The 11,606-nt window shown below is 40.0% G+C and overlaps 2 protein-coding genes and 2 non-coding genes across 4 annotated transcripts; all 4 read left to right on the top strand.

The window, feature by feature from the left end:
- The first annotated feature begins 220 nt into the window (after window positions 1-220).
- On the top strand, window positions 221-1,267 carry LOC109164862. Its single transcript, XM_019313408.1, has one exon. The coding sequence runs from the start codon at window positions 221-223 to the stop codon at window positions 1,265-1,267; it is 1,047 nt and encodes a 348-aa protein (XP_019168953.1).
- Window positions 1,268-6,663: 5,396 nt separating this feature from the next.
- Window positions 6,664-9,093, top strand: LOC109165756 (BTB/POZ domain-containing protein At3g05675-like). The gene is made up of 2 exons (XM_019314673.1): window positions 6,664-7,988; window positions 8,574-9,093. Exons 1-2 carry the CDS (start codon window positions 6,762-6,764, stop codon window positions 8,877-8,879), a joined length of 1,533 nt encoding a protein of 510 aa, XP_019170218.1. The 5' UTR covers window positions 6,664-6,761; the 3' UTR covers window positions 8,880-9,093.
- Window positions 9,094-9,770: 677 nt separating this feature from the next.
- TRNAQ-CUG lies at window positions 9,771-9,842 on the top strand. Its single transcript has one exon. It is a non-coding gene; the product is annotated as a tRNA-Gln (tRNA).
- A 135-nt stretch (window positions 9,843-9,977) lies between these two features.
- Window positions 9,978-10,049, top strand: TRNAQ-CUG. Its single transcript has one exon. It is a non-coding gene; the product is annotated as a tRNA-Gln (tRNA).
- The last annotated feature ends 1,557 nt before the right edge of the window (window positions 10,050-11,606 follow it).

Here is an 11,606-nt window from a genome sequence, read left to right on the forward strand (position 1 = left end):
TCTAACATTAATTAAACTTATAACATCATTTTATCAATAATAGTTAAAGTAAAAAACGTTTTCTCTCTAGGGTAAACTAGGGTTTTGGCTCTCTCTAGGGAAACCTAGTTTCTTTGCGCTTTCTGATCGGATCTCTACGGTGTGTAACGCCGGTTCTTCACCGACAAGGAGCGTCAGCTTCTTTTCTGACGAGAAGCGAGGCAGGCAGCACGGGGCAGGCATGGCGGAAGACAGCAGTGACGTTGAGAGGCTGACTGCACGGTGGGAAGGGTTTGACTTGGAGGACGAACGGGACGAGTTCGTGCCGGAGGGGGAAGGAGTCGGGGAACTCCAGGATGATGATGAGGAGACATGGGCTGTTGTTGGGAGGTTCCTAACTACGAAGCTGGTGAAACTGGATTTCATGAAGCAGGTTATGGCATCCGTATGGCAACCGGTAAGGGGGGTGCAGGTTACGGAGATCCAACAGGGACTTTTCTTGTTTGTCTTTTATCATAGGACGGACATAGATTATGTCTTGGATGGGGGTCCATGGGGTTTTGAGAATAATACTTTGGTATGCCGGGAGGTGGTGGCCGGAACAGTGCCGGGGGATGTGGAGCTGAATTCAATTGATATGTGGGTTCAGTTGCATGGATTGCCGATGGGATATACGTCGGATACAGTACTTGAGCAGGCTGGGAACTTTATAGGCAAGTTTGTGAAGCATGATGAGAGATTCGCAGGGGCACCATGGCTTACGTTCTACCGAATCCGTGTGTCTATTGCGGTAGGGAAGCCGTTGAGGCGTGGCATGAAGTTGGTGAAGCGGGATAAGTCGGTAAGCTGGATAACTTTTCGGTATGAACGTCTGCACAAACACTGTTCGTTTTGTGGGATGTTGGGTCATGTTCACATGTTCTGTCTGAAAGCACGTGAGAGGCCGACACCGGTTGAGATGCACCCGTTTTTAGGGTTACGGGCGGGAGGAAATAGGGGAGCGCCGAGGGCGGTGGGGGAGAATTGGCTAGTGCCGGTTGGGGGAAAGCCGAAACCTAGGGTGAGGGAGGAGGCGGGGGAGGGGGTGGAAGGTGGCGGTGCATGGGGGCGGGAAGAGGGGGAGATAAGGGAGGGAAGTATGGGGGTTGGGGAGAGGGTGGAGGGAGTGGTGGCAACTGTCAAGCGCCGCCGGGGGGTTGAGGGGGAAGGAGAGGATGTGGCTATGACCGATGTGTCAAAAAACTTGCGAAAGGCGGGAGCTAGAGTCCAGTCCCGCCCATCATCATGAGTACGATAAGTTGGAACTGTCGTGGCTTGGGCAATCCACGTACAATTCGAGAGATTGTGGACCTTGTGTCCGGTAAGAAGCCTGACTTTGTATTTCTAATGGAAACGATGGTGAAGCGAGATCATGCGGAGAGACTCCGTGTGAGAATAGGGTTTGAAGGTTTGTTCTATGTGGATAGTGTGAGGAATGGTGGGGGACTGGCTTTGTTGTGGAGGAGGAATAATACAGCTACACTACTGGGCTATTCGAAAAACCATGTGGATATTGAGGTCCGAATGTCATCAGGAGAGACATGGCGTATGACGTGTTTCTATGGCTTCCCTAAGAGTAGTCAAAGGCGAGAATCATGGGAGTTGCTTAAATCTTTGGTGGGGAAGTCTCCGCTTCCGTGGGTTGTAATAGGAGATTTTAATGATCTCTTATTCCAGCATGAGAAAAGGGGAACCAATCCACATCCAGATAGCTTTCTCCGGGGTTTCAGTGAAGCTGTGGATGAGTGTGGATTGCGCCAGTTACCTATGAGGGGATACCAGTTCACATGGGAGAAGTATAGTGGAACGGATCAATGGTTGGAGGAGAGACTAGATAAGGTACTGGCAACGATGGAGTGGTGTGATGTGCATGGAGGGGCGGGTGTGGAGAACATAATTACTAGTAACTCGGATCATTCAGCTCTGTTTCTTGATATGAATGCACGAAAAAGGGGAGGAGGAAGGGTTCCGAGGAGGTTTAGGTTTGAGATGGCATGGCTGCTTGATGAGGGGTGTAGAGAAGTGGTGGAAACTGCCTGGCAAGGGGGGAGGACAGAGGGGTTGTTGAATTGTCAACAACGATGTGGGGATAGACTGATGCGCTGGGGCGGTGACCATTTTCATAAGTTTGGAGACCATATCCGGCGACTCCGCAGGGAGCAGGGGCGGATCCGTGGTAGGAGGGATTCGGCATCTTTGGCTCAGTTCCAGCTGTTAAATAACCAGATCTCCCAGTTAGAAGCCCAGGAAGATGTCTTTTGGAGGCAGAGAGCGAAGCAGCATTGGCTTCGTGGCGCAGATGCGAATACGAAATATTATCACAGGTATGCTTCTGCTAGAAAGAAAAAGAATACTGTTTCTAAGCTGTTGAATGAGAATGGGGTATGGGTGGAGGGACAGGATATGAATAATGAATCAACTATTTCAATACAATTTTTGCTACTAGTAATCCTGTGTGTGAGGACCCTTTGTTTGATGAGTTTGGGCCCCGTGTGACAATTGATCAGAATAACGCATTGTTGTGTCCCTATGATGTGGCCGAGGTCAAAACTGCTTTATTTGCCATGTATCCTGACAAGGCACCGGGACCAGACGGGATGAATCCCGGATTTTATCAGCGTTTTTGGGATATAGTTGGAGAGGATGTGTCTACTTTTGCTGTTAATTGTTTGAATTCAGGTGAAGTCCCGGGTGATTTGAATGCGACTAATATTGTTTTGATCCCGAAGAAGAATGATCCTACAACTGTGGCGGATTTGAGGCCTATTGCCCTGAGTAATGTATTATACAGGATTATGGCAAAAATGATTGCTAACTGGTTGAAACCTATGCTGGGGGATCTGATTTCGGACTCTCAGAGTGCTTTCATTCCAGGAAGGCTTATAACGGATAATATACTTGTGGCGGCAGAGGTGGGCCACTTTTTGAATCGTAAACAGTGTGGAGTGGCTGGGTGGGGAGCACTTAAACTAGATATGGCGAAAGCCTATGATAGGATGGAGTGGCCATTCTTGAAAAGGATGCTGGAAGTGATGGGTTTTGATGAAAGGTGGATTAAGCTGATAATGACATGTGTTACCACTGTATCATACAGTGTGATGATCAATGGCGAGAGTGGAGGTCAGGTGCAACCAACAAGGGGTCTCAGGCAGGGAGATCCACTTTCACCTTTCTTATTTATTATTTGTGCTGAAGGTTTATCCATACTTTTGCAGAAAGAACAGGCAGTAGGATCTATTCACGGTTGTAGAGTGGCTAGGGGAGCCCCCCCAATATCACACCTATTTTTTGCTGATGATAGTTTGTTGTTCTTTAAAGCAAATGTCCAGGAAGCTATGGTGGTTAAGCAGTGTTTGGAAAGGTATGGGGAGTTATCTGGTCAGTTGGTAAACTATCATAAATCTAATATATGCTATAGTAAGAATACTGTGGAACAGATGAGAGAGGAGGTGGCCGAATGTCTGGGCGTGGAACAGGCAAGAAACTTTGGAAAATATCTGGGATTACCCTCTTTTATAGGGAGAAATAAAAGGGTTGTTTTCTCTTATATAGAAGATAAAATCAGACAGAGAGTTTTCTCGTGGAACAAGAAATTGTTATCACAGGCTGGCAAAGAGGTGCTTTTGAAAAGTGTGGCTCAGTCTATGCCTACATTTTCAATGAGTGTTTTTTTGCTCCCTGAATCAGTTTGCGAGTCGATACAAAGGGCCATGAATAGGTATTGGTGGGGGAAAGGGCCAGACAGAGGAATCCACTGGAAAGCATGGAATAAATTGTGTATCCCTAAGAAGTTTGGTGGATTGGGGTTTAAAGACCTGAGGAATTTTAATCTGGCAATGTTGGGTAAACAGGCATGGCGTTTCTTAACGAATCCAGGATCTCTGGCAGCACGAATATATAAAGCAAGATATTTTCCAAAAACTTCTTTTGTTGATGCAACGGTGGGAAATAATCCCAGCTTTTGTTGGCGAAGTATTATGGCTGCTCATGATTTTGTTATTGCCCACGTCCGCAGGAGAATTGGAAATGGCCAGGAGACTTTGATATGGGGTCATCCGTGGTTGCAGGATAATCCTAGTCCATTGGTTCAAACAGTAATGCCTGATAGATCAGCAAACAAAAACATGGGACCCCCATATTTTAACAGATTTATTTGAACCAGAGGATGTGGTCGTATATTGAGAATACCTGTGAGCCCAGACACATGGTATTGGCATAATGATGCGAATGGTTGCTACACTGTAAAGGATGCTTATAGGCGTCTAATGGGAGAATTTAATCACACCTTGGGAGAATTTGATAAATGGATTACATTGTGGAAGTTGAAAGTCCCCCCAAGTGGAAAACTTTTTTATGGAGAGCGGTGTGTGATATACTCCCAACCACAACAAATTTGATTATAAAGAGGGTAGATGTGAACCCAACATGCATGTTGTGTGGTCTTACAAATGAGAATGTTATGCACTCATTAGTTTTATGTGAATATTCTAGAGCTGTATGGAATATTTCGGGATTGCCTATTATGAATATTTTTTCAACATCTTTCCCGAACTGGCTTATGACTGTTATGGATATGCTCACAGGCGAACAGGTCAGACGCGTTGTGGGGGTCCTCTAATTTTTATGGAGGGCCAGAAACGAGGCGGTCTGGGACCATGCGGTACGGAGACCGGAGGTGGTGTGGCGCCGTGCAGCTGCGGGGGAGGCGAGCTACACGGCACTTCATTCTCGCCCAGCGGCGGCACCGGCCGGCGGGGTGCGGACAGTGGCAGCCGGGCGGACGGCGTGCTACGTCGACGCCGGATACGATCCGGGAACGGGAAATGCAACCTATGGGGCGGTCTTGCTCGATCCGAATGGTTTGTTCAAAGCAGCGGCAAGCGGAAAACTCCCGGGGTGTTTAACTCCTCTTATGGCAGAAACACTAGCATGCAAGGAAGCCTTGTCCTGGCTTAAAGACCGAAACGAGAACGAGGTGGATATTCTTACGGATTGTCTTGTCTTAAAGAATGCGGTTCATGCAGTAACGACATCGAACTTATCTTATGTTGGAATTCTGGTTGAGCAGTGCAGGATAGCTATTAGTAGTTTCGTTAATTGTTCGCTTAGTTTTATTCCAAGAACTTTAAATTTACATGCGCATACTCTAGCTAGATTAGCCCATGACCAGGATCATTCTATGTACTGGGATTTAATCCCTCCTGACTCTATCATTCAATTTTTGAATTAATATATTGGTACGCCATATTTCAAAAAAAAAACATCATTTTATCAGTATGATAATAACATGAAAAATCTTGTAAGAATAATGAAATGTATACTATATTTTTTTTACTATTTGACATGACTTTACTAAATTAACTTGTAATACAATAAAGCGAATTTATAAAAAAAAAAAAAAAAAAAAAATTGATTTACGAACAAATTGGTAATTGACGGGGAATTGATGCAAAGACATTCAATAGATTAGACTATCAAATAATATACATTCAAAAAAGTACATTATTTTGAGTACTAAAAATATATTATTTTGTATAATGTATATTTAGACATTTAGTACACAAATAATGTACAAAATGTACATTTTGGTATGGTCGACACAGTGCGGCAAATTTTACTGTGGACCATGGTCTAAAAGACTAAAACATTGCCGTTTTTTTTTTTCCACCCGTTTCGTGTAATTAGTTCAATTTGTATAACATATTCAATTTCATTTCAACGCACATTTTGTACTTTAGATTCATAATTTCTAAAACCGTAAGATCCATAATTTCTATACTGCACTATTTGTAAAAACATGGTTCAACAATTGGAATCTAAAGTATAAATTTTAGCTCACCGAGATTTTAGAAATTATGAATCTACAATATAGAAATTATGGATATAAATTGATGCACACCATGTACATGGTGGACACGTGCTCACAGCATAATTTGCCGTAGACCATGGTCCACACAATAATTTGCTAAAAGACATAGGCAAATTATGCTGTGCATCCGTATGCACCATGCATGGTGCATACGGATGCAAAAACGACGTCGTTTTAATAAAACGCGCGTCTCCCCTTAAAAAAAAAAAAATCAGGTTCGATTCCCAACAACAACATATGAACTAAAATTCCATAATCGATGAACTATAATTCCATAATCTAATCTATGAACTAAAAATTCCAGAATGACTGAACTAAAATTCCATAATCTATAAACTAAAATTTCAGAATCAATGAACTATAATTCCATAATCGCTGAACTATAATTCCATAATCAATGAACTATAATTCCATAATCTATGAACTAAAATTTCAGAATGAATGAACAATATAATGTTGTTGCTGGGAATCGAACCTGAATTTTTTTAAAGGAAAGACGCACATTTTTTAATAAAACGACGTCGTTTTGGCATCTGTATGCACCATGCATGGTGCATACGGATGCACAGCATAACTATCCCATATGCCCTCACGCTAGGCAAAACATGATTGGGCCAGTGTGTCAAGGTCCAGGAAAGGTGTCCCAACAAAGCCCATTACAAATTTGGGCCCATGACATGTCATTTAAAAAATCAGATTTATCCACTTCGTTATTAATATAAAATAGGAAAATCTAAGATCTCAACCGTACACGTTTTGATTAAAAAATGATCATTTTTATGAATTCATGGCTGAAGATAAGATTGGATAACCTGTTTCGGTGAAGTAGTATTGCAATTTCAATCATTCCTTGAATTCTCGATCGATACCGCAAATGAAGATTGGTGGTGGTGGTGGCGCAACCGGTGTTGCGGCGAAGAAGAGACAACGTACCGGAAGCAGCAACCGTCTGTCCTCCACCGTCGCAGCCATTGATTCCTCCCGTCCCGACGAAATCCTGGACGAATGTTCTCACAAACCATCTGCTCTTCGGCGCACCGCCTCTCACTCTCATCTTCCGATCTCCTCGCGCGGCGCGTTTAATGATTCGGCATCCGCTGATACCGTCCTCCGGCTCTACGTTGATTGTCCCTTCGATGACGATGACGCCGAGTCGATCTCAGCCGTCGATTCTCTGGACCAGTCCGATGTCCAGATCTATCTCCATTCCGATGTGCTTCGCCGCTGCGAGTACTTCGAGGCTCTTTTGTCTGAGCGGTGGTTGAATGAGTCAAAGGACACTGCGGGGGATTCTGGAAGCGCATCTAAGATGCACCGGTTTAGTCTCGGCGTTCCGGATACGCCTAGATCAATCGACGACCACATCACTGTTCTTCAACTTCTCTATACAGACGACTATTCGGCGACGATAGATAGCGTTTCAACAGCGCTGTCATTGCTTGAGGTAGCTCTGAAGTTGATATTTGAGGAGTGTATTAAGGCCTGTGTACGGTTCCTTGAGGCGGTGCCTTGGACTGAAGAAGAAGAGAAGAGAGTTTTCAGTTTAATTCCACTTCTACGAGACGAAGAAACCAAGGACCTCCTTGCTAGGGTTGCACCTATAAAGCATGATTCCTCTGAAGACATGCTTCGTGGGCTAATTCGCGCCGCACTTCATAACCACACAAACATGGCTTTCGTGAAGGCTTTTGTTGCCAAGCTGTTGAGGGACTTCTCTTCAAAGGAGTTGGCTAGGAGGGTGCTCGATCGTGTATTCGAAATGAGCCTGAAGGTTGTGAAGGAGTCGCTGGAGGAGTATTCGAGTCCAGACTTCAGATGTGATCACAACGACCCCGAGGCGATTCAGAGGTTGAATTTGCACACTGCTATGACGAATGGGAGGCATCTGCTGTGGTTGGTTGAGAGGATGATTGAATTGAGGGTGGCTGATACAGCTGTGAAGGAGTGGAGCAATCAGGTTTCATTTACTGCTGATTTACAGAGAGCATTCCGAGATGATGCCTGGAGGAATTATGTTCCTGGGCTTCCTGCCGTTGTGCTTCGATGCACTTGCAAGCTTGCCAATGCTGTCTCAATGGGGACTATCCTGGCTGATAGACAGGTTTCCTTCACAACTTCTTTTTTATTAGCTTTTTCTTCTTCTTTTATAATGATGAGATTGTTAGTTAACAAAAATACCAAGACAATAAGAATGCTACTGAATCCTTTTATAGTAAATCTGCAACAAATAGGGAGCTTCATATCCATACTTAGCAGTTTTTTCTTTCTCAAGTTGAATCCATTACTTCTAGTCGATCTTCCCTGGCTCTCATTGGCTTCAATTCTGCACTTTAGCCTTTATTAATGACTTCATATCCTTATTATGAGCTGTATTCTTCCTTTAAAAAAGAATTTTTTTTGGCTGTGGGAGTTGTGAATGTTTCCTTCAGGTAATTCACTAGTTTCCATTCTCAGCATTACTTAAAATGCTTGTTTACATGAACTTCAATCTGAACTAGAACCTCAAATATGAAGCACTTTGGGAAAGAAACACTATTGGTCTTGGCTCGCCTTTTTTTTTTTTTTTCCCCAACGAGTGATATCTCTTGTTGTGCAATGGTGATGATTGTACTTCATTACAGTAGCAGAGAGTATTTATCTGTGAAAGGAATGTGTGTTTATAATTTATGTTCTTTGTAAATAACAGGTTAGAATGAAGCTCGTGAAAAATTGGCTTCCTGTGCTTATTGCATGCAAAGACAATGTTTCGCCTATGATGCCTAATCACAAACAACTATATCTGGAGCTGGAAGAAACATTCTTGAGGATTATATCAACACTTCCGCTCTCTGATGCTCAGGAGTTGTTGCAACAGTGTCTTAGCTTCTCAACTCGGAATGTTGAAGACTGTCCTCACTTGATCAGTGCATTCACCACCTGGTTCCGCAGAGCAAACAGATCCCATGAGCAGAAAGACTTTGTCTGTAAAAAATTTGGAGACTGGGCAGACTAGCTAACATGGACATAATATCACGTAGTTAACTCTTTTCCCTACCAAATCTGTACATAGGCTTTTTAGTTTTCCTTTGGTGTTATACAGGAAGCATGGTACACAGTGTTCTGTTAGTGTTACCTGGTGCTATGAAAGTTTCCTTGAACACCACTTGTGACTCTACTTTGTTTTCAGAGTGGACAATGTTATATAATGATGTGATGTAGATAAACTGGCTCAATCTTCCTTCCCTGTTCCCCAATCTGTTCTTGCTGCTGCCATTATTTAAGCTCATTGTGAAAGCAGTAAAGACTAAATTTTATAGTTCTTTCAAACACACTCTTAGTTATTTTTGTTATTATTGTCTAGTTTACTAGAGGGAGTCCTAACTCAATGCTAAACTTATCCTAACTTAGCCCAAGTTATATGTTATTTGTACTCAAATTTGTATTGATATATACAAGTCAAATTCGTGTTTATTATCAAAAGCCATTGATTCAACTTGATATTCGGCTGTATAAAGCCACTATAGTTTTTACATATGCGACTGATTTAATACCTAATTACATGATGTTGCCGTCTATGTTATCGTCAGTAGCCAAATTGCACATGACATATTACCAATAAAAAAAAAAAAAGATGAAGACAATGACTTATATAAATTTAAACTAAAAGTAGTATTTATTTTAATGACAATTATAATGGATCTCTCATATAATATTATCTTACATTCATATGCTTTAAATAAACAATTACATATGCATGAACATTTTCTATATAATCTTGCATTGATATACTTTGAATTACTTATTTAAAAATAAATATTATACATTATCTCATTTGCATTGCGGAATAAAAACTATGGGTGTGAGATCTCATGAAATAATTTTCTCTGCATTGTAAACACAGCGTGGTTCCATGGTCTAGTGGTCAGGACATTGGACTCTGAATCCAGTAACCCGAGTTCAAATCTCGGTGGAACCTTCCTTTTTACTTTTCAGTTTTTAACAGCTTCTGCGGGAACTAGGACTTCATCCATTTTCCATGTGAGATGGTATTGCCAGTTTGATAGCCGTTAAGAAGCATTTAATTATTCAATGCCGAAGATGTAACAGAAATGGTTCCATGGTCTAGTGGTCAGGACATTGGACTCTGAATCCAGTAACCCGAGTTCAAATCTCGGTGGAACCTTCCTTTTTACGTTTCTGTTTTTAACAGCTTCTGCGGGAATTAGGACTTCATCCATTTTCCATGTGAGATGGTATTTGCCAGTTTGATAGCCGTTAAGAAGCATTTAATTATTCAACTACTTGCCGAAGATGTAACAGAAATGCGTTATTATGGACTTACTAGTATTTGCGCCCGTGCGATGCACGGAATAGATTTGTTGTAATATATTAAGAATATTTCGATCGATATATAATTATTTAAATTAGAACATCAAATATTATATAGTTCAATTGAATATACGGGTTGGATCATTTAAGTGTTTTTATATTATCATTGTATGAATTTAAGCAAATAATTGCTCAAATTAATAGCTAATGTGTAGATGTATGCATGTAGTGTTATAACTTTGGAGATTTTTTTTTATCATTGTTTAGTATTTTTTTTTATAAATTATACAAATGTGTTCGTTCTCTAGCAACTCAGTTATATGAATGAATTGTTATCTTAATTCATTTGTATGGAGGATATTTTTTTTGTCTATACATATAACAATTTTGTCATTTAAAAATATAATATCAACGATTTTATTTACACATTGTTGAAACCTCTTTGTAGACGACATTGGTAGTAGCAATACAATCTTGTCCATCATCGTCTAGAGCTAACACCTTCAATTGATCAGGATGGGTGACTCGGTGAAAATATATAATGGTATAATATTAATCAATTAGCGATCCTTTTATATTTTAAATAAATTAGTAATATCATATTCATTTTCAGTCAATTATTCTTTTGTATTTTTAGACAATTAGAATATTACATGGAGTGATATTTTTACCTAATTTGTGTTCCATTTTTAATTGAGGATGTATAATATTATTATTGAAATATTTCTGTTTCATTTGTAATTTACCTTTACTATTGTTTAAAATATGCACTTACTATTTATAATGTAGAATATTATTATTGAAATATTGGCGTTCAATTTTAGTTTCCCTTCCATTTTAATTAAAATGCAATGATCTAACCATTTATTTTTTTCATATTAGTCAATTATGAATAATTTTTTATTTGCAGTCAATTATTAATATTCATTTCCTTTTAAATTTTCAATCCATTAGTAATATCATATTTATTTTCATCCAATTACTTCTCTTTTATTTTTAGTCAATTAATCAATTAGCGAACTAAAATATCAAATGCAATGATATTTTTACCAAATTTTCGTTTCATTTTTAATTGATGATTTAGAATATTATTATTGAAATATTTTCATTTCATTTTTAATTTTCGCTACATTTTTAATTTACCTTTACTATTGTTTAAAATATGTCTTTAGTATTGATGATGTAGAATATTATTATTGAAGTATTTCCTTTTCATTTTTAATTTACCTTTACTTGATAGTGTAGAATATTATTATTGAAATATTTTCATTCTATTGTTTAAAATTGTGTAAAATTTATGACATACTCGTGATTTGATGTATTATACTGTGTAATATTATTGTGAAAAATTAAAATGCAATGATCTGACCATTTTTTTTCTGTTTTAGTCAATTATGAATATTTTCTTATT

Source organism: Ipomoea nil, unplaced genomic scaffold (genome assembly GCF_001879475.1).
Source record: "Ipomoea nil cultivar Tokyo-kokei standard unplaced genomic scaffold, Asagao_1.1 scaffold3069, whole genome shotgun sequence".
NCBI classification, from domain to species: domain Eukaryota; kingdom Viridiplantae; phylum Streptophyta; class Magnoliopsida; order Solanales; family Convolvulaceae; genus Ipomoea; species Ipomoea nil.

Bases quoted from the DNA above. Each gene is read 5' to 3' on its own strand.
- LOC109164862 (XM_019313408.1), top strand. From the start codon at position 221: ATGGCGGAAGACAGCAGTGACGTTGAGAGGCTGACTGCACGGTGGGAA.
- LOC109165756 (XM_019314673.1), top strand. From the start codon at position 6,762: ATGAAGATTGGTGGTGGTGGTGGCGCAACCGGTGTTGCGGCGAAGAAG. The intron at 7,989-8,573 runs GTTTCCTTCACA...TGTAAATAACAG, and splicing joins CTATCCTGGCTGATAGACAG to GTTAGAATGAAGCTCGTGAA.